This window comes from Mastacembelus armatus, chromosome 20, assembly GCF_900324485.2.
Source record: "Mastacembelus armatus chromosome 20, fMasArm1.2, whole genome shotgun sequence".
Lineage (NCBI taxonomy): Eukaryota > Metazoa > Chordata > Actinopteri > Synbranchiformes > Mastacembelidae > Mastacembelus > Mastacembelus armatus.
The window spans coordinates 5,324,049-5,346,160 of NC_046652.1; the positions used below are offsets into that span (position 1 = coordinate 5,324,049).

The following is a 22,112-nucleotide window of genomic DNA, read 5'->3' on the forward strand; positions in this document are numbered from 1 at the left end:
ATTGTTTCCACCGTTAGTATAATATCAGAGAAAACCCAGCAGACAACAAAGAGCTCGCCATGTGCGCTGCGCACATACAGACGCACACAGCTGACTGCAACGAGCAGTAACAGCCGCCAGGGGGCGGTCTGACCCGTGCAAACCACAGCAGACACGGAAAGCGATGCATTATTCCAGGAATGTGCTGTGTTACTTTACCTATTTATTTCCGTCGTTGTATGCTGTTACAACAAATGCTAAATATAGGCCTGGCAGGTTTTACGACATAACTTTTATTTGGGAAACACCCCACACAGTTTATATGGACAACTGTCTGTGCGCGTCAACAAGCTCCCAGCATGCTGAAGTGTCTTTGAGCCACACACTAATCCCCCACCACGTCCAAGGTTGCAGCTTTGTCACCGATCCTGACCTTTGACCTCCCCATAGTCTCTTATCTCTTTTCGACAAACCTCCATAAAATGTAATACTGAAGTGCATAAGTTGCCTGATCACAGCTTCACATGTGGCATATTATTTAAAGATGATACTTAAAAGTCCTTTATTTTATCTTCAGTCTCTTACACAATAGTGATGACACTCATACTGAACTTGCAGTCACTACCAACATGCATTTAAAGGGGAAATCATAACATCTAGACAATATAAAAGATGGAAAACTACTTTTGGATAAAACAGCTTAAATGTACTATCAAAGCATGTTTCCAGTACATTTTCAATTAAGGTTAGGCTGGCTGGTAGTTCTCTAATCTCTCCAGCAAGACTTCTGAGTAGCCAGGGGAATAGTACCTGAAACAAAACACACACATATACACACATTGTAAATGCATTATACCTACTTGAAAATACTGTTTGTTTGTTTTTCACTATAACCATAGTTCTGAATTTGATTTATTCAATTAATGTATCTAATCACTTCATATAAACTTAGTTTAGCTTATCTAGTTGTATTTATGGTTTATGTGACCTTAATTTTAATTTAATTATATTGTGTTTTATTCTTAATTTTATTTTGAAACTTTATATTATTGATGCATGTTGTTTCTCTGAAAAAAGTTGTAGGGCAGGTTTTTAGGCAACAGTAGAAGGAAAGATTAGATAGACAGGAAAGTGCGTTTATAGTCACATGATCAGATCTATCATTCTCAGTGTTTTTGTTCCTCATGGCTGCATACAAGGTTAGATGAAAAAGTATATGTCTTATTGTGCCTGTGTACCTGACTATCTCTTCAGGGAAACAGCTGTTGATTGCGTTGATGTACTCCTGTAGAGGGGAGCCGGGTTCAGCCTCGATCTCTTGCACTTTTTTCAGACCCCCACTGGTCACAAACAAACGTCGGGCCTTACTGTCATGAGGCAGCACCTTTGATACGAAGGTTTATGATATAAAAATATAAAGCTTAATGATTTGAATTTTTAAAAAATTCCATTTATTTACATTAAAAATGCAGACTCCTCAAGTTGTGATGCTGGTCATAGAGACGCTCACCTTGCTGAACTGGCAGACCACATGTTTGAGGATGTTGCTTGGAGCATCATAGAGAAGAGCCTCAAGAGCTGGCAGGTACGTGCACTTCTGCAGGATGCTCTTCAGAGCCTTCTTACTCTGAAAGGTAAAAGACACAAGTCCAAATATACTGCTTGTAAAGTTTTTTTGTTTTTTTCTCAGCATTTTAGCAAATGACCTTGTACCTTGTCCTTTGATTCCAACTCATCTGTGCCTCATGTATGGCTTTAAAAGAAAGTGTTAGTTTTCTCCTCATCCAGTGCAAACTAAGAAAGTAGCATGAATTCATTTCTGTTACTGATACCATTCATTTGTTGCTTTAAATGTATGATGATAAAACATTAACACGCAATATAAAACTTTAATGGACTATTGATTGCAGTTAATGGCCAAAAGTAACCACAAGAAATCAAAAGGCTTTTTGTTTTTGAGAAAGACACGAGCAAGCAGTTGAAAATAGATTTCAGCTGTGATCAAAACACAGTGCACATTAACTGGCAGAGCAGCAGATCTTACTTTGGCCTGCAGGTCCTCTGAGCTGCTGGCATCCATGTAGAGTTGCAACAGTTTGGGCAACAGGTTAGCTGTGGCCACCGCCTTCGCATGCTCAGGTGTGTGATGACCTATCTGGCCAATGGACCAGGCTGTGGCCGCCTTGATGTGATGTTCAGGCTCCTCAGACAGACACAGGGACAGCTGGGGCACCCCCTACAGGACAGAAGACACACAATACAAAGGATTGGCTCAGTTAATGTGACCTACATACTGGACCTGAAGGAATGCCTCTGGATTTTGTGGTGAGCTACTCGAAGTAAGAAAATACACACCTTGGAGAGAATGACAGCTGTAGCAAGGCTCTCACTGTGAGCTGCTACATATCCCAGCATCATAATCCCTGGCAACCGCAGGTTTCCATGGCAATCACCTAGATAGTCGATCACTGCTGCTATGCCACCACAGTTCACAATCACCTGGGCCAACTAGAAACACACAGACGCACGTTAGGTTGTGTCCTGTCCTGGAGGGTTGTGCTTCCATGTGTGCCCCTGGTATTTCTCATATTGTGGACACTGAAATCTGTTTACACACATATTGCGCAGATTTAACCTTCCTTGGTGGATAAATGACTGAATCTTAGTATGACCACTTGATTTAAGGTTAGGGATAGGTTAAGATTAGGGTGAGGGTTAGGGTTAGGTAAGAAGAGTTATGGTTAAGGGTTAGGGTGAGTCTCCAGAAAGTCAATGTATGTCAGTGCAAACTTTCTATGAGGAATGAAAAGTGTGTGTGTTTGCACACGTTCAGTACCTCTGGTGTGTGTTTCACCATCTCTCTCATTAGAGTAGCAACGTTTTTTCTGACATAGTCATCTGGATCTCTGAGGCACACCACTGCAGCAGGAAAGATCTCAGCCTCCACCACTATCTCTGCCAGGCTGACTGAGTGCTTACTGACCTGGCTAAGAGCTGAGAACACCTGCCTCTGGATGGAGATTAAAAAAAAACACGTCTGAATATGTTCAGGGTTACTATTTTGAAAATGCAAAGTTACGAAGATATGTCGTAGCATTTATGTTAAAATGTCACTGTTTCAACTAGTAAATAAGTTTTTATATTTATTTTTTAATTTAGTTACATTCAGTCACTAAATAACACAAAATTGAGAATTCTAGTCTGTTATATTGGCAGCTGTATATAAGTACTTTTTAAAACATTTTTTTAAATAGAAATATTTTATATTTCATAAATCCCCTCTATATAAAACCATTGATATATACTGTGAGATACTATAACAATAAAAATATTATTAAATACTACATAATATGCAAAATAGAAGCAGCTTTAATAATCAACACAATATAGGGCGTTTACACAAATATTTAGCATGATTCTTTTTAATTAATTTGGCAAACACTGTTAAAAGGCTTGTAAACAATTTAAGGAAAACAAAGATTAAAAATGTATTTCATTACATTAAGTGGTGATATGTTTTAAAAATAGCTCCTTTTATAATGATTTCTAATGCTGAACGTCATCAGCTGAGTTAAATCAGCAGCTGTTTAAATGAGGCTGTCCGTTGAGTTGGCCTACCTTGAGTTTTGCATCTGGGTTGAGGATCATCTGTGCCAGATGTGCAATGGCACCAGTGTCCACCACAGTCTGGGCTAGCTCTGGTGTGTGTTTGGAGATGTCACTGAGTGTGGAGGCTGCAATACGTTTGAGGGCCAGCTCAGGCTCCAGAAGGCACAACACCAGCAGGGGAACAGCACCTGCATCCACTACGGACTGTGACAACACTGCATGTTCATGGAAAGACGTGGGAAAAATGAAAATACAGTTTCGTGATGGATGTACGCAAATGCTGATGTGTGAGTATCTGCTTTTTGTTTGCTGGAAATGCTGTGCCAAAATTTATTATCAAACCAAGACACAGAAACAAATAATAGAAATCTAAACACTTTGTCTTCTTTACATGCATTGTGTCGTGCGATGTAGCCCAGGGCCCAGGCTGCAGCCTCCTTCACCCCAGGGTCAAACTCCTCCAGGCAGAGAACCAGGGCATCCACACCCCCACAGGCCACTACAGCCTGGGACAGCTCAGGTGAGTGTTTGGCTACTGCACGCAGAACAAACGCTGCTGCTTTCTTATAGAACCTCTGCACACAAACACACACAGATATGCACATCTATGGAAATGGCCATGAAACACAACAAATTGAGGATTTAACCCACATTACCTTTATTAGAAATTGGACATTGTTCCATAACTAGATGCAAAACCTTGTAGACCTGTATTTCTGTAGATTTCTTTTTTAAATAAAATCTTGTTTAAACATCTCATGTACTGTAGAGTTTCTCCTAGACGGTTTAACCTTATTGGGCTGACATAGTCTTTTATGTTAGAGCTACCACATAAGATATATTATATTTTACCTGTAAAAAAAATATGTGCAGTGTTTTGTTTTATTTTAAATAATTTTTTTCTTTTTTCCTCTTCAAAACTTTGTGAAAACCAACAGTTGACATAAATTTAAGAAACAACCAAGAAGTACTGTTAATATACTAGTTAAGAAAGTATGTTAACTGCAGTTTATTTTCTATGTATCTCTATAGTTTGCAATTGAAATACTTTACTCTAAATGCAGTACAGTTGTGCAGCAAATACTTTTTTGTGGTAACTCCTGATGTTTTCAGTATGAATTGATAAGGGTTAGAACTAAATCTGGTCTGCCTCCATTGAGTGCCTCTGAATGCAAGAGAAAACAATGGCTTGGTTGCTCTCATGGTTAAGAGCTCTTAGGTTTTGAAGTAGCCCCCAGGAGAACTGCCAAGTTAGTCCAAAACACACTTTCACATTCAGGAAACTGACCCTGGGGTCCTGCAGAGAGACGGCCTCTGTCTGTCTCTTACACCGGCCTTTGAGGGCAGCAATAACCTGCCAGTAGCTCCACATATCCAAGAGCAATAAATTAGCAGTCAGTGGATGTGCAAAGGAAATAGGATGAGAAACTAACGTTCTGTGAGGCCAGAGAGTGGACCAGCTGGGGAAGGATGTCTTCCCTCACCACAGCCTCAGCCAGGTCGTCGCTGTGGTCTGCCAGACGTCCCAGAGCTAAAGCTGCAGTCTGCTGGATGCTGGGGACCACATCCAACAACAGGGGGCGCAACATGGACATCACACCTGCACAGGAGATGAAACAACACTGGAAACAGCAGGTAAAGCAAAAAGCATTCTGAATTGTTAGATTCTTGTTTCTTACCAGCATTTTGGAGGATTTGTATGTTTTGTGGCCTTGTTGCCAGATCAGCAACAGTTTGCACAAACTGCATTCTTGATTTCTGATACTGCTCAAAAACTGCAAAGCACAAGCAGATGGTAAGGCAGTGCAAAATACTCTCTGTCTCCTTTTTCTGACTCGAAGCTGCTCATGAATCTGACCTTGAATAATCTGCCGCTGACTCATTGTTACCCTGGTGAAAAATGCCGCTTGTAAAGGTTGTTCCACAGTTTAAATCGCTCTGTCTGCTCCGAAAACAGGCGGATTTACGGCAGGATTCAGCGCAGCGTCGTGGCCGTGTCCAGGTTTAAGTTAGGTGGTGTTGTTGTTCAGTGTTGCCGTGGCAACAGGCAGGAAGTAGAATGTAGTTAATCGTACCGAAGATCGTCTAGCATGAAGACGGCTCACTCCGCACACGCCTCGCAAGTGCTCGTGTTTGTCCGAATATAAATTCAGAGTGAGAGCTCTGTAAAGATCCCTTATTTATTCAGTTTGCGCCGTCTTTTGTTCGCGTGAAAAAAACAGCACGGAGAGCAGGACTCGACGACGTCGGTATTTACCGAGAGTCCAAGATAAAGGAAGCAGTGAAATAAGGCGGCGTGTGTGAGATCACAGGTGATGAGAGATGAGTGAAGAGTTGAACTTTTCCTCCTGCTCCACGGCTGTGTCCTCAAATGACCTGAAACTGTCCTGAGAGCCTTTTTTTTAACACAGCGACACGGTCTAAATGAAGGTTATTTATCATTGTTTAAATAAATTGTCACTGAAATGTAAGTGATCCAAACATTTTTTTCTTCTATTGTAGTTAGTGAAGTAGATTAATAGCCTGGGTATTATTCTGCCGCGATGAACAGAGAAGAAAGAAGCCTCGATGAAAATCAATAAGTGGATAAAGAAGTGACGATTACAACAGGCTGCATGTTACTTTCTAATTCAGTTGAAATAAATATAGGTCAGTTATTTACAATATGCTGGGTCTGGTTGTCAGCCGACAACTGAAAGGTGATTATTAGTGATTATTTTTTAAAGCCTTGATAATATAGAACTTGGGAAAAATGTGACATTTAAAACGTTTATTTTATTTTATTATTTATTTATTTTACAAACTCTGTATCGGTTTACGGCTGTTAAAAGTAGTGTCATTCAAAAGGAATTAAACCCAACAACAAATGAGGCTAAAAATAAATGCAGCGTGTTGTCGATGAAGCTTGTTGTTGTTAACACATAACCCAGGCTATTTATGAGCTTTAAATCCGCAGCTGTTCGTTTTATTTCTCTGTGTTATGAAGTAATAAAGGTGTTTATTAAAAAAGGACTTGTTAAAAATATAAACTATTATTTACCCGGCTCCTTCGTGATGACAGTAAATATATTCCGATACCCCGCAGCCTGATCTAGCTATTAATTCAGATTAAATACAATTTTTACGGCAAAAGTCAATTTAATTAAAATGAATATTGATTGAGCTCGTTAAATAAAGATCATAACCCTATGTATGCGGCTCCAGGTTTTTAATTAAATACGAAAAAAAAATTGAATTCATGATGAAAATGTGGTTAATTCTGTAAAAATGGGTTTACTGGCTCCTTTTGACAGCCAGTATGTTACAGCCTACATTTAAAATGCGTTAAACACTTACTTTAGATTTGAACATACTGAAAACAAACAGCAATCAGCTGTTTATGCACAGACAACACTAAAGATTTGTCAAATGATAAACTTTCCATTCAAATCGTTGTTTTCTGATAAGTCAAAAATGTAAAAATCAACGACGATGCTTTCATCTTAATTAAATGTATTCAGAAACATCATGCGCTGGGTCTACACTGGCCTTAACTCACTTATCTACATCACCGCTGATTCACACAGACATCTGGCGCTTTGCACCGTCTGTCCATCGCTCCATTATTTGTTCACCGACACCAGACGGAGCGACGATCATCCAAACAAAATCGAGGTCCCGTTTCCAATACGTGTAAAATGCTTTATTTAGATGTTTTATACTGTGCAACAGTAACAATACAATAAGATCATACAATCGAGCGATACAAATACGGAAAACACTGGAGACATCAAAACATTTGCCACTGAGCATGAAATGGAGCTGAACAGGAGCCCAAGTTATACCCTTGGGAATAAGAGACATGGCTGATTAAATAGCCTATGTATTTTATTTCTATTTACACGTGGATCCCCTAAAACTGCTTAGGCTAAAAGGTGTTAAAGTCGTAGTGGAAAATAAGCAATCCGATTCCACTGCAGCTACGAAAGTTGTTTTTTTTTGTCTGTTTTTTGTTTGTTTGCTTGTTTCCCCAGTAAAAGGCAAAGTAAATGTGGTTTTCTTCCATATGCATTTCTCTGTGAAGCCAATCTTATTTTTCTTCCGCTGGAGCAAACTCGAAGCACTTTCTAAAACCCCGTCAAAATAAGACTGGAGGGCTAAAAACGGAAAATCATAAAAGAACAGTGTTATAAGCATGCATGTCTAAACTGGCAGGCTCAAAATATCCCAACACACATGAAATATTCATGATTGACACGTTTAACTTGAAAACCGTAGGCCAAAAGAAAATATAAAGATTTATGTTCAGTCACTTCTGTAAAATAAACACGTTTTAAAAAGGGAAATAAATGCTTGGCTTGTCCTTCTGCTTTACACCCCCCACCCCACCTCACAACACCGTCGATGCTTTTATTTTGAAATCTCGCCGACTCCATTACGTTTAAACTTACAAGTTGAGAGAGAGAGAGAGAGAGAGACAGAGAAAAAGACAGGGAGAGAGGCAGAGGGAGAGAGAGAGAGAGAGAGAGAGAATTGGCTACACAATGAAACTACATCTGCATGAAAACAATATTAGCTGAGCGGGGTCTGGCGTTGGCTGCTCCGGTCCGGTACACAGACACGCGTCATCCGGATGAGGTTGAAGAGCCGTTCAGAGAAACCTTCCGGGGCTTGTTGCTGCTGCCGAACTGGGTGAAGGACCGGCTGGGGGTCTGAGGAGCGGTGGTCGGCGTCCCGTTGACATTATTGGGGCCGTGCGCGGGCGGGGACTGAGCGGGTGTGCCTGGGCTCGGCAGCGACGAGGACGTAGACTGGGCCCCGGCGGGACTCCCGGCTTTCTCGCTGGCAGAGTCGCTCTCCGGTCCGGATCGGCCCGCGCTGTTCTGGCCTTCCTGCTGCGCGTGGCTTACCTTCATCTTCTTACAGTTGGGTCGGACTCGGTACTTCAGGGGCAGGGGGCCGTTCTGCCATAACAGTTTCATCAGGGATTTAAATAAGAGAAATGTACAAAATGACCACAGGCAAGCCTGAATACAACCCAATTAAACAGCAAACATTTCAAAACCACAGCTCAAGGCGATTATGGAAAGAAGAAAACACTTATTTGCCTCAGCACCTTTATGGCTGACCAAATAATTAGACACCTCTAAATTAAAGGAGTGTAATTTTAAGGAGCTGACAAAGCCTAATAACATGGAAAAACATGAAAATCAAATATTTCAGTCCTCTGGGAATAAACAAACAGCAACTTAGCTTTGAATTTGTTAATTTAATCATTTAATTCATTTCATAGGCTACATATTAAGACAATGACAACATGAATATTTAGGTTTTGCACTTTCGAAAAACAAGCTTACCCTTCTCCAAGTGTAGATATATGCTATATCCATTAATGTGTAGTAATCTTTCAGAGGCTCATCTTCATACATGACTTCAACCTGGAGAAAAGAAACGTTCATTTAAAGACATTTTGTAAAATTCACAGAGCAAAACAGAAAATACTTCTGCATTTTAGTAATATTTGGAAATAAAAATCTTGATATTATAATTCTCCAACCTGGTAGGCGTTTGGGATGTCCATCTTGCTCCGCAGAAACTTCCTCAGATGCATTACTGTCATGGCTGCTGGACACTGCAGGTACCTTTTGTTAGCCACCTGAAGAAAATATTATTCCAAAAATATATCTACGACAATATATTTGTGAAAAAGCATAATAATACAAAGTGATGTGTAAATTGCAACAGAGGACACAGGCTGGTCCACCTTAAAAATAGAAAACAAAATTTGCTTTATAAAAATATTGTAGTTGTTTCTTAAAAAATAAATAAAAAATTTAAAAGTGTGTCAACAACTTTGAGCAGAGGTAACAAACTAAACATTCACCAGTTAGCCTACTGAATGATGAGGTGCATGCAGGATGTTAGCAGTAGAAGAATAATGCTAGCAAAAAAAAATAAAAATAAAAAAAATAAAAAGTGGCCAAAACCAACTTGCAATACCTGATCTTTTGTGTGTTTGTCTTCCACTCCACCTCCCAGTCTGCTCCGAATTAAAGAGTAAATGCATGATCAACTTTTCAAGTCTAATATTTATGCTTTTCATGTGCAAACATAACACCTGAACACCACAATATTATAAGATCAATGAAAAAATATGCTCAGATCAATGAAAAAATATGTTCAGATCAATAAATATATTTTACAGATGCTGTACAATTTACAGAATCTGCAGCTTGAAATACATGATTAATTTATTGCTTTGTGTATTAGTTTAAATTAGTATTCACAGCTTTTTACTGCAAGAAACTGTCAGTGTCTGAAATAAGATGGTAAATTGCAGTATATATAAAGAATACTCTCATGACGTGTTGTCACACAGACTTAATCTGAAAGACATAATTTTGGATGGCTCCTTTTTATTAATGGATTTTTTTTTTTTAACTAAGTGAAAATGTATTATGTGTATGTTTTGCATCATATTGTTGAATGAGCAGGATGGTGACATGATGCGCTGTACTTTGATGCAGAATAAATACTAATTAACAACAGCCTTCTGGATTCTGTATCTTCTCTGAGACTATGTATTTTTACACAATCGGCTGGAACAAAATACATTAGTCGACTATATATTTCATTAACAGAAGCCCTGTAACTGCATTAAATGGTAACTCTGCTAAAACACCCTGCAATAATACAACAATCCCTTGCCTCTATGTGCACTTCTAAAGCAAGCATACCTGCTCTGATCAAAGAATTCAATAGAGAGGCTGATGATCTCGTCATCTGTAATGATTCTCTTGTCTTCATCTGCCACCTCACCCCGATCCTCATTTGATCCATTGGAAGCTACAAAAAAAAAAAAAAAAGTGACACACACACAGAGGCTGGTGAAGACACACAAACCTAGGTCTAAAAATGAATACATAATTTTGTAATTTCACAATAAAGCTGGTATTAAGTATAAACTAACTCCATTACATCACCTAAAAGCGAAGAAAATTAATTTGCCTCTTCACTGATCATCAAATTAGATTATCAGAACATGCTTCTAACTCACCATCTACAGGATGCTCTGCATAAAAGTCTCTCCTCCTCTTCATTTCATCTGAGGACATTCAGAAAGACAAGAACTTTAAGGCTTAGATGATGTATCCAGCATAATTTAGCAGTGCTCTGTGTTTTGCAGCTATAAATCTTAACAGCAGGATTAATTACATCAGGAAAATATTTCATTACATTGCCTGAAAATCTGCCATGCATCCCACAGATTTTATTGCACCCTTCTAGGAATGTACCAGATTTGAGATGAGGGAAGCCTAATCTCTCTTGCAGGATTTTATCAACAGCATATATAATGAAAAAACAAAATAAAGGCAGGACATTACTATGCCACAAAGACAACCTGATATGACAATAGCAGCTGATATCAACTCTGTAACCAGAAGGCTGCATTTACAACAAATACCAGAGTGAAAAACACTGCAAATCCTGCTTATACACACTTCAGGGTTTAAACTGAATAAGAATTTATTTGTATTTGTTCACTTTTTATTTACTCTATTTGCAGAAGTGCTTACTATAGGTGCTTTTGTGGTCTAAAAGAAACCTAGAGAACATACGCAAATACAATCATAACAAAAGTAAACACATTAAGTTAGATACAGAGATGGTTCCGCTGTAAAGATCTTACTTTTGAAGAGGCCAGGGACCAGCTTGTATACAATGTCCTGTAGAGTTTTGTCAGATCTAGAGGAAGAGAAACTTCAGTCAAGCCACAGAGAAAATGAATATTTGCAAATAAAACAAAGTTGGCTCATGTCTGCCTATTTAGTTAAACTGAAAAGAGGACAGATGACATCTTCTGACTAAAAGTATGTTTTTCTTGTTTCTAATTAATGTGCTGTAAGATTTACATTCATATATACTAGTTTCATAAATGACAGCACATACACAGCCCATATGCAACACACAGATGTTCAGAGCAGTGGAAGATTAACATATGGTATATAATGTGCAGTTTTAGCCAGTTAATCCAGCTGTTCAAGTGGCAAAACAAAAAGGTAAAACCACCATGGGCAAAAAAAAAAAAACAAATCAAATGCTCAAACAATGGTCATTAAACTGTGTAACATTACAAATGCATAGAAATAAACTATTTAGGTGTTTAGAAAGAAATTAACCCATAATTAGAACAAACAGTCTGCAAAATAAAACTCAGAGTGTATTTTACAAAAGGACATGAAAGAAAGTTAAAGAGGAAAAATAAGCAGATCACCTGATGTTCAGCAGAGGCTTGGTTTTATGTACTTGTACATCACAGATGGGACAGTATTTGCTGGTTTCCAAGTAGCGCACAATGCACATCTTGCAGACTACGTAACACAATAAAAGACAACAGAGTCAGATTTCATCTAAAAGGATTTCCTGAATCTGAACTAGGTGGTTATTGGTAAATCTGGTTGCTGAGAATGGAAACACCTGTCAAAGTGAACGTGTCTATGCAGGGACACACTGAAGAAAGACTAACTTGCTGATTTTCACAGCCATGTAATTGAACATTTCCATGGTAACATGCACCCTTGCAACCAAAACAGACTCATTATTTTTGTGGGTTTACTCACATGAATGAAGACATTCGATGATGGTGGTTGCGTCTATGAAATACCCTCCGCACAGGACGCACATGAGGTGGGGGTTGAGCTCAGTGATCTTTATCCTGGTCGTCCGATGCATGGTGAAAGAAAGAAAGAAACAATCCTGCGTGGAAAAGAATAACAAGTCAAAACAAAGCATGAGCCATCGGTTTCTTCTCCCAGTGCAAACCAGACCATATGGAAGAGGCGGCTGTTTGCGTTAAAGCAACGTCATCTTTTATGTTAATGTAACAAAAACTAAAGGGTTAGGTTGATCGCAACACCAGGCACCTCACAGACACAGCGACAAATCATAAATCTGCCACTTCCACGGAGAGACCGCCACTTCTTTTTACTGAGACATGGCTACAACAGATCCACAAATAATCCAGAAACGAGTTTAGAAAAGGTTCGTTCGTTCACAATGAGACGCAGATGGAGTGAGTCCATCTAAAAAAGCCGAGAGCAAACGTCGACACGGAATTAACAGAAATGCAGGAGACAAAATAGAAGAAACCAGCGTATAGAGAATAAATGATACGTGTTCTGCGTCACACAGCTAATCACTGGACCGAACCGCTCCGCGTTATAGGCGGATCAGAATTTCAATTTCAATTTGGGGGGAAGACTATTTGGCACGGAGGCTGCTGCGCCCCGGGGTGAGCGTGAGTGAACCGGGGATGATTAAAATTGTGCGTCAGGTGTGCCACGCAGGGTTACAGGGAAACCTGAGCGTTTCTATGGCAACTCCTTTTGCTTTTCAGCCCACATGGCCGGTGGCCAGTGAGCAGGGAAGGGCAGGATGCCGAATCAAAACAACAGGACGGTGAACTCGCGGTGCGGGAACAAGGAGCGACCTGAGACTCCCCGTCCCTCCGCGCGCACACACACACACACAAGCCGGACTGCCTGGCTGCCGACAGCACGGCTGCCATTTTGTGCAGGAAAAACCCGCACCGGTTTGACGGGCGGCGGGTTTTCAGTCACTGTGGAGCAAATATCGCCAACACCAGGCGCGTTAACAGCAGCTTCTCGGGTCTTTATGGACCTTGGACAGGAGTGTTTGGGTCCGACTCGGAGCATTATTGGCAGCTTTGTTCCTGGGTTTTTCATGGCGTGTGCGCGATAATCACCACAGTGCAGCAGCAACATGGCCAGACAGCAGCGACTGCGCTGAAGTTGAAGCGCACTCTGGCTCATACTTATTTATTTTGCGTCATTAACTAAAGCCACAGGCAGCTGATCTTATATTTGACATCAACGTGTATGTGACTTTAGTCTGACCATCCACCATCAAAGTATCTTCGTTTTCCTACTTTATCCAGCAGCCTGTTTATTATCGGGGCCAGTTGATCTGGGCAGGTTTGAAAACACTGAGTGGGCGCATGTTAATAAAGGTGGGGCTGTAAGGATTATGAGGACGGCAGGAAAACCAGACACACCATTAAAGCCTGAAGGAGCCATGTACTGGTCATGAGGACTGGACCCTTTTAAACGCTGGATGACAACCAGTCCAGTGTGAATAATCCACACTGTTACTTTATGGAGCCACAACCGGTCCTGTAAAACTCTTGTTTCTTACCCTAACAATTCTTCTGATTATTTGTGCTGCCTTGTAGAAAAACAGTGCGAGTCCATCTGAGCCGACCGCTCTCCACAGCCGCCTCTACTTGTCTGATCCTAAACACTGATCGAGGTCTATGCTCCCACCGAGGTTTCCTGGTCCCCTTTGAACACACCAATGCAGGCAGGTTTGGACAGCGACCCCTTTCAAAGAATACCTCACACATGGGTAATGATGGATAACCCCTGCGTATATGCAGAGAGCCCGATGCGCCATTAATCGATTTACTGGTGTTTGGACAACTGTTCTCCCTCTGTCCTCAGTGAGCTGCACTCTCACTTTCTAAAACTTCAAATCCAGCAGTGAATAAGTTGGATGGTGATGGGAACAAATACTGCACCGACCAACAAAACCACAGACAGACTGATCCAGTTTCAGATGCGATGACTGGAGGATTATTTTTGAAATGGACAACTAGATTATTTAATTCCCAACACATCAGTTACACCCAGTGACAACAAATCTAACTATTTCTCTCGGCTCTTCATCCGAAGTCAAGCCCACCTCGTTTATTCCCAATGTGGCCAGTTCCTTTTGCAAAGGGTCTCCACTAAATCAGCAGCAGCTGGGATCAAACCCAATTAAAACGAGCGATGGTAAAAACCAGGAGCTCAGATCACCCGCTGTCAATCAATTTGTAAAACCGTCAATTACATAACTAATTGTCCTCGTGACTGAAACGTCTTGAAGCCAAACTTAGATCAAAAGGCTAAAGCGAATATTTTTCCTGACACCCTGCAGCATTAACCATCACTGTGCTGTCAGACCTGGAACTCTGTCAACCTGCACACACGAGTGCCGGGAAATATGCTGTTCATTTTTACCCACTGCCCAACAGGCACCCTGATAAAATGACAACTGTCTGGTTCATGCACATTCAAACACACAATGCGTCAACGTGCAATAGAGGAAAAATGGAAATCCATAGAGTTTTAATGTCCATTTTTAAAAAACACACAGTCAATGCAGGACACAGCTCATGTGAATTTAAAGTGGAATTACCGAGGCTTTGTGGCTGCTTGTTGAAACACAGCCTGTCTATTGTATCATTATTATTTTATTCCTCATAAATCAGTCATCACCCAGTCAAGGTAAACATAAACCAACACATCCACGGACACTGTGCACGGTTAACGTCGATTCAGCGTTTCCTAACAAGCGGTCATGAAACATTTACGCTCAACACAAGTGGTCTGCCTACTTGCCACGGTCACGGGACCAATCCAAGTTAAGTTAATAAAACCCACATTTGACCATAAACGCAAAAAACGCACATAAAACTCGGTTCCTAACCCCCCAAAGAGCCCATCTCTATAAAATGAGGACGCTGGATGGAAACAGGAGCGCAGGAGGGTCGTTTGGAGCACTTGCTGTTGGGAACATCTCAGACAACCCAGCCTGGTTTGCCCGAGATCTCACAGTTTCCATAAATCCAAACCACCTAATGCAAACCCCAACCGTGTCCAACTTAAACAGACATGTTTGCTGAAGGGTGGACTACACAAACCGGGAGTGCGTGAATCTTAATTCGCGTTTGTGGCCGAACGGGAAACATCTTTTGCCAAAAAAGTGGTGCGCAGACACACACAGAGCTCCACGTCGGTGATCGCTGCAGCCACCGTTCAAAGCCTCACATCCACCGCTGGATTGGCACGTAGAAAAACACAAAAGCACCAAGCCCAAACCTCCACTGCTGCCCACGTTAGTTAGAGACGATATCGAAAAAGACGTACCTGGACGTTTGACTTGAAACCGCTGGTTTTTGCGGCGAATAGACAATGAAAGTTGCGAGGCGATCAGCAGAAAATGAATAGGAGCCGAGCCGCCATCTTGAAGCAGGCTGCAGACGCTGTCAGTGGCGGAGAGCGCACGGCGGACCGGACCGCATTTCAGACGTGCGAATAAAACTCTTTACTACGCCGGTAGCTAGTGCGCAGTGCCTGCTCCCTGGATCCACAAGAGCCCGGTGCTCCGGCTTCGGCTCCAAGAGACTCCCACTTCAGCCACAATAACTTTGCCTCCAAAATATCCTCCTCTCCAGCAGTAAAATGCAGCAGTGTGTGTGTGCTCGGTGGAAACTGACACCGTCCCCAAAATGGCTTGTAGTTCGACCGCCCCGCTGTGGTCACGTGGTCTAGTTGCTTAAGGGTGCTTAGAATTACTGTCGGTGTATGATGTTTCTGTGAATCTACTGCACAGGACTAAAATAATAATAATAATACCGCGCAAAGCACACGTGAATGTTTTTACCAACTAAGTCCCATAATCCTCACCGCGTTTTGTGTTGTGTTGGAGCTGAAATGACACCGGGTAGCTACTTAAGGGCGCGTAAAATTGACTCTCGATGCTTTGCAATGTGAGCTGTGACGCATGATTTAAAATAAGCCATAATACATGTGCATATGCTTCACTTTCCACCAGCAAACGGCACGATGGACGCACTGATCGGCTCCTTTCTTCAAAAAAGAGGCGTCTAGAAAGTGTGTTAGCTGCTGATGGTGTGCCACCATCTCCCTGATGTTAAAAATAACTGGAGCACACACACACACACACACACAAGTCCGTGTCATCAAAATGCCTCAATGACACGAAGCTTGTTGGTGCACCGGGCAGCTGCCTGATTAATCTCTACCTTGCTTTGCTTTTTAGACCCACGCGCTCCGTTAAAAATGCGTCCACGTGACAAATGGCTGCGGTGTCAAACCTTTGTCACAGGCTCTCCTGACATCTGCAAAAAAAAAAAAAAGGGAAAAAAAAAATGCACCGCAACTTCCACTTGATGAATTGGAGCCTTTATCCTTCAGCCAGCGCCGCGGACAACCAGGGCACCACGGAGTTTTTGTGGGATCTGAGCGACTGTGCTGATCAGACCAGGAGCTGTGAGCTTTCATCTGAAGGGGAAAGTTTAAAAACGGGACTAATTTCCTACAGAGAAATCTGGTCTCGTCTCGTCCTAAAATTAGCTCAGAAAAACCCGAACTGTGCCCCTTGTTCTCCACATGGTGACCTGCAGGAGACAAAGTAAAAGGCTTACACACTCACTGCATGAAGTGGTGTGTGTGTGTGTTTATTAAAATATTGACCCACCAAAATGACGTGTGTTGTGTGAACACATCGAGATTTAAAGCACACACCATAAACACAAGGCGGTTTTCCTTTTTTTATTGAAATGATATTTTGTCATGTGAAAATAAAAAGTCAGAACGAGCGGAGCGACGAGAAGTTCAGTGCGTCGTGGAGCAGAGGAAAGTGGACACCGCGTCACATCTGACTGGCTTTCTCCACAATCTTAGCAGCATCTTTCAGCTTCCCCACCAAATCCTGCAAACAAGCAACCGCTGATTATTCATCCTGCAGCAGCACATCCAGCAGACACAACCTGGAGTCTAAAAACAACTCAGAGCATCGCTGCACAGAAACATCAGCCATAGTAAAGTGTGATTTTATATTCCAGCATGGTGCTTTCACGGGTCAGTGCAGACTATCGGTCTATTGTAGTTTTTTAATGTAATGTTTGGCTGCAGAAAGTGTTAAAATCCAAAAGACACTTCTGTGACAATGTAGCCAAGAAAATCGTGGTCTGCAGAAAAGCCCGGACATATTTTCCTTCACGCTCACGTATAAATTATACATAAGAACCAGTGCAATTTCTTTAATGCTCCTTTGTTCAAAGAGTAAAACTATCTCTCAGAAATGAGTCCAATGAGTCGACATCGTTCGTTTTTGATTTCTGACCAGAGGTTTGACTGTGGAGCATCTTATCGTCCTGCACCTGCATCCAAATAAACAAATGGACATTTTTGAGCCACATGCAGTAAAACCACTTTCTACCTGTAGCTGCTCCACCGTGCAGGTGAAGCTGATGTCTTTGGAGGATCCTTCATTCTGAGAAAGGAACAAACACGATCATTGTTTTAGCCACAGAGACAGAAGGCACCGAGGGAAAAGGAGAGATGTATATCCAGCGGTGTATAGTTTACCTTGGTGTCTAATGAAATCAAGTAGAAAGGCTCGCTGACCTTATCGACCTGTCCGTTCTGTCGGGAAAACCACAGTTTTAGTTTGAGGCAAGAAAGTGAACAAACAAAGACCAGATGTGCATCTTGTACCTTCAGGTGGTATTTTAGACGCCACGAGACGTCGTTAATCTGAGGTGGACGCCTCCCTATGCTATAAGATGACGAGAGAAAAGACAACATCGATTCTGTAACTTTGACCCAGTACTGAAGACAGAAAATCAGCAGGACTACAGGAAAGTAAACACATGTCCATCCCTCTAATAATGACGGCGGCGGCGGTGGCAGGAGAAAAGCAGAAATATGGCAGCAAAGTTTTCACAAATACGTCAGAGAAAAAAAAAAAACTGCATTTCCATCGAACTTTGTCCCGACACTAAACTCCTGAAACTCCTGTTTCTGAGCAGAAACAATAAGATCTTTAATTTGCTCTTCGTCTGATTTATGTAAAACAGTTTTTTTAAGATTAAGTCAGAACTGATGTGTGGCCAATAATGTGGTCAAACAAAAACTGGAAAGAGGAATCGTCACTTAATAAAAATGTTCAGTCTGCAGCGTCAAACCTACAACTTTAGGCAATTTAAATCATGTTTGAGTGTAATTCTGAGGATGTGATCAGACTTTTCATCTGAAAAATATCATCACAATCACAAATCTCAGTAAACACCACACACAGATGTCAGACTCACCTCGCTAACAGCGTTTCCACTTCCTTTTTGTGTTTCTGTAAGAGAAAACAAGCGTCTTTGGGTTGTGGCAAATGAGCCTTAACTACAAAATGACCAGAACTTGAAGATCCAACATGTTTAAAACAGTTTCAAATGTACCTGATATGTGCTATAGAAAATTTCTGTTCTTTCTGGACTGAACTTGAGTTCTTCCAGGCAGGAGCTAGAAAAACAAAAGCACACTTTATTTAGCAGCTGATTTCAAAATAAGTGTTTGCTTTTTCTGTCTGAAAATGAGCAGAGCTTCATATCTGAGCAACAGCAAACAATTCATTCATTTCTGATTTCCCTAAAATCAGATGATGAAGACTGACACATCCAGGTTCATTGGACATACATTGTCCAGTAGTTTGCCATCACATTTCAAATACAGTTTAAATAGGCTGGGAGTTTTTAATAGAGTTAAAAAGCTGATGTATATTAGTACTAGTTAAATGATCACACACATGCACAGCTACAATAAATGAAGGTTCACTGGTCTATACTATATCTTGAATACTTTATCTAAATATAAAAACCCAAAGACAGTAAAAAAAATAAATAAAATAAAGTAATATGTTGGGGTGAGTCAGCCTCTATGTCGACGGATAATTGTGGGAATTCACACCAATGTACCTGCTCATTTTAAATTCATTTACATCATTTGGCCATTCATGAAACCTACAGACAACACTGCTTCACTGGACGCTGTTAATAGGCTAAAAGCTGGGAACGTTACTGCTGTTACACAGTCCAGGCCACACAACCAGCTTGGCTTTTTAGCTCATTTCAACACTGTGACCTCCTGTGACTCAAATGACTGTGCATCATTTTAAACGCAGCCTATGTGTCACATATTACTGGACTGTTACAGAAAATAAGCCAGTGAGTCACATTTGATTTTATTTTGACTTGAGCCATGGTCTATAGGCCTATACAGGCACAGGCTCCCATGCAACGTGGTGTGTTCACACTTTGCTCCTACTCACAACCAATGAGACGTTTCTGTTTTAGACATTAAGCAGAAAACGCTATTCTCTCTGATGACGCCTACCTTATCATTGACCTGTCTGCATTTTGTTTGACCGCCTCCAGTATGAAGGTGGTCGCTGCAGTGTGACTCTGTTTCAGCTGGATTTGGTCAATCTGCTTCAACTCGGACTGATCTGAAACAACAAAACATGGGAGGTTCATGCGACTACAACTACAACATGCTGGATTTATTCTCTCTGCACATAAGAGACGCGTTTGATTATTAGAAATGATGAAGCGCTGCGATCCATAGTCGGGTTCTCCAAATTGACATGTAGAATAGAAATCAATGCTGATTTGCATATGAATGGGGCCCTCAGCTGCATCAGCCGGGGGTCCTTTGTGTGTTTGTATAGTAAACATTAAAAAGAGAGTAGAGTAGTTGGACAACACACAGTGAAAACAACCATAAGAAACAGCTACTGCATGAAGTCTGCTGTCACTGCGCGTCATTTATGTCAAAGCCCAAACACAACGCCGGTCAACATAAAGATCAGGGGTCTGCTCAGACCTAGCCGGGGGTGTATTTGTTTTCACTTGAGGTGAATACTAATTAAAATGGTCTAACACAGTCTGTGCACTGTCCTGATCAGACCCGAAGCCGCTTAAATGACAAAAGCCGCCCGAGTGGATCCGCTGGATGTTACACAAACAGCTCAGATCGCTTTAGCGCAGCTGACGGACGCTTCACCTCATTAAACATCTTCACATAAACACCGTGAGTCCGTCTTTGACAAGCCCGTAACGTGGAGCGGCACCGTAAAAACCTGCAAACAGCTCCCCTACACATCTACGCGAAGAGGAACCGGAAGCAAAGGCGCAGACAAAAGCCGCGGCCGCGGAGAGACGCAGCAGCTCACCGAGCACTGCGGGATCGGCGTGAGATGAGAGCAGACTCCGGAAAGACACGTCTACCAGCACCTGGAAGCTGCCGTGGTCGAAGCAGGACGGGTCGGCCAGGGACTGGAGCCCTCTCTGCACAGCCACGGACAACTCCATTTTGCAAAGGGTGACCCTCGACAACAAACCACGTGACGGATCAGCTGATGCAGCGTGTGGAGCAGCGCAGGGCTGAGCCGAGGAGCTGAGGACTGGGGCGGTAACGCACAGAGCGGCTGGTGCTGGCAAATGTGGAGAAACCACTGGGCGATCGTAGAAAAGACACCGGAACTGCTGCTGCTGCTCCGCTGACGTGCTGTTCAAACCGATGGTTCACATGCAGCACTGGAAAAGACCGTGGGGGGTTCAGGGGCTAAAAAGGGATCAGTGAAATGCTGCGGTATTGCTACTGCTGGGCTTGTATTTGATAAAGAAACGGGAATTTCACATGAAGCCTCATCTGCACCTTAAAACTGAAAAAAAAAAAAACATAGAGTTCCTCTGAAAAACACATCTATGTGACATGAATACAACATATTGACACCTGTGATCCTCCTGTGTTTTCTCTAACAAGTGTAGACGCACTGATGATGCCTCCTCACATGCTGGGATGTAGCAACATGCCCATAATGATTTTAGGACACAGTTATCTCAGTGAAACAAAGTAACAAAACAAAGTACAGCTACTGAGCCATTTGTACTTCAAGTGTTTCCATTTCCTAATACAAATATTGACTCATATTGTACTTTGATAACTTTTGTTACTTATCAGAACCTGGTTGATAAAACAAAACAACATATTCACTGAATATTAGTCCCTTATAGCTGCTGAGAAACACAATAAGTCATCATTAATTATGATCCAGTAACATCATATACATTCATGCATTTCTGCACAATGATGACCTTTCCTGTGGTACTTCAAACGTATTTTATTGCTAATACTTTTGTACTTTTACTCAAGTAACGCTTTGAATGTATGAGTATTTTTACACTGTGGTATTTCTACTTTTACTTAAGCAAAAGATCTGAGTACTTCCACCTCTTATCTCATATTAAGTTCAGTGAAGCGATGAAAGCAGGGAAAACATAAATTTCTCTTCTTAAAATACAGTCTATATAAATCACATACATGCAGTGACAGGTGAAGGATTTTAAATTCAGACAGGAGTGGACTGTATAAAATGTCATGCAACATGCTGCTGTTTTTTTTTTTTTTTTGTTGTTGTTGTTTTACTTTACTCTTCTATAAAGTATATAAAGTAGGTCCTCAGCCCATCTCCACTGTATAATCAAAACCTGTTACAGTTTAAATCAAATATGTTGACATTAGTTTCAGTTGCAGTTCCCATAGCCTGAAGAGTTGATCTAACAAGACTTAATGTGCCTTGTTCTAATTCTGCCTTGTCCACTTTTACTAACAGTGTTTCTATCACCATCATAGTGAATCCTATTACAGTTAAAGTCACTCTTTTCTTCACGAAGTGTTAAAAACAGCCAGAGCCCTGCAGAGTCTAACTCTGCTTATAGAGGTCAAGATAAGCACTTCATATTATTGCAGTTATTTTTTTTTGTACTTACTTATAAATGTTGTGCCCTCACTGTACACGTGACTTAAGTAAAGCAGTATATTCACTCAGTGTGATCACAAAGG

At 41.3% G+C, this 22,112-nt stretch overlaps 4 protein-coding genes across 4 annotated transcripts in view; 1 reads left to right on the forward strand and 3 right to left on the reverse strand.

The window, feature by feature from the left end:
- pip4k2aa (phosphatidylinositol-5-phosphate 4-kinase, type II, alpha a) overlaps positions 1-15,891 on the forward strand; it is a 49,179-nt gene extending 33,288 nt beyond the window's left edge. The window contains exon 13 of the transcript XR_003294739.2: positions 15,879-15,891. The gene's annotated coding sequence lies outside the window, so the exon portion shown is untranslated. The remainder of the gene's footprint in view (positions 1-15,878) is intronic.
- On the reverse strand, positions 525-6,388 carry spag6 (sperm associated antigen 6). Its single transcript, XM_026292052.1, has 11 exons — positions 5,447-6,388; positions 5,268-5,363; positions 5,022-5,188; positions 3,980-4,163; positions 3,598-3,803; positions 2,816-2,989; positions 2,335-2,487; positions 2,024-2,215; positions 1,490-1,606; positions 1,218-1,363; positions 525-789 (listed from the first exon to the last, which is right to left on the reverse strand). Exons 1-11 carry the CDS (start codon positions 5,469-5,471, stop codon positions 726-728), a joined length of 1,524 nt encoding a protein of 507 aa, XP_026147837.1. The 5' UTR covers positions 5,472-6,388; the 3' UTR covers positions 525-725.
- Positions 7,256-16,104, reverse strand: bmi1a (bmi1 polycomb ring finger oncogene 1a). Its single transcript, XM_026292055.2, has 10 exons — positions 15,558-16,104; positions 12,189-12,324; positions 11,843-11,939; positions 11,258-11,313; positions 10,625-10,672; positions 10,305-10,413; positions 9,568-9,607; positions 9,125-9,223; positions 8,925-9,005; positions 7,256-8,531 (listed from the first exon to the last, which is right to left on the reverse strand). Exons 2-10 carry the CDS (start codon positions 12,298-12,300, stop codon positions 8,193-8,195), a joined length of 981 nt encoding a protein of 326 aa, XP_026147840.1. The 5' UTR covers positions 12,301-12,324; positions 15,558-16,104; the 3' UTR covers positions 7,256-8,192.
- Positions 16,105-16,970: 866 nt separating this feature from the next.
- On the reverse strand, positions 16,971-20,661 carry commd3 (COMM domain containing 3). Its single transcript, XM_026292056.2, has 8 exons — positions 20,440-20,661; positions 19,602-19,713; positions 18,668-18,731; positions 18,530-18,564; positions 17,934-17,994; positions 17,805-17,861; positions 17,656-17,709; positions 16,971-17,145 (listed from the first exon to the last, which is right to left on the reverse strand). The coding sequence occupies exons 1-8, from the start codon at positions 20,576-20,578 to the stop codon at positions 17,086-17,088; spliced, it is 582 nt and encodes a 193-aa protein (XP_026147841.1). The 5' UTR covers positions 20,579-20,661; the 3' UTR covers positions 16,971-17,085.
- Between the last annotated feature and the right edge of the window lie 1,451 nt (positions 20,662-22,112).

Bases quoted from the DNA above. Each gene is read 5' to 3' on its own strand.
- spag6 (XM_026292052.1), bottom strand. From the start codon at position 5,471: ATGAGTCAGCGGCAGATTATTCAAG. The intron at 5,364-5,446 runs GTCAGATTCATG...TGTGCTTTGCAG, and splicing joins TCAGCGGCAGATTATTCAAG to TTTTTGAGCAGTATCAGAAA. The intron at 1,364-1,489 runs GTGAGCGTCTCT...TTCGTATCAAAG, and splicing joins TGGTCTGCCAGTTCAGCAAG to GTGCTGCCTCATGACAGTAA.
- bmi1a (XM_026292055.2), bottom strand. From the start codon at position 12,300: ATGCATCGGACGACCAGGATAAAGATCACTGAGCTCAACCCCCACCTC. The intron at 11,940-12,188 runs GTGAGTAAACCC...TGTGTTACGTAG, and splicing joins CATCGAATGTCTTCATTCAT to TCTGCAAGATGTGCATTGTG. The intron at 11,314-11,842 runs GTGATCTGCTTA...CTCTTCCTCTAG, and splicing joins AAGCCTCTGCTGAACATCAG to ATCTGACAAAACTCTACAGG.
- commd3 (XM_026292056.2), bottom strand. From the start codon at position 20,578: ATGGAGTTGTCCGTGGCTGTGCAGAGAGGGCTCCAGTCCCTGGCCGAC. The intron at 19,714-20,439 runs GTGAGCTGCTGC...TTGTTGTTTCAG, and splicing joins CGCCGATCCCGCAGTGCTCG to ATCAGTCCGAGTTGAAGCAG. The intron at 17,710-17,804 runs GTAAACTATACA...TTCCTTTCTCAG, and splicing joins TGATTTCATTAGACACCAAG to AATGAAGGATCCTCCAAAGA.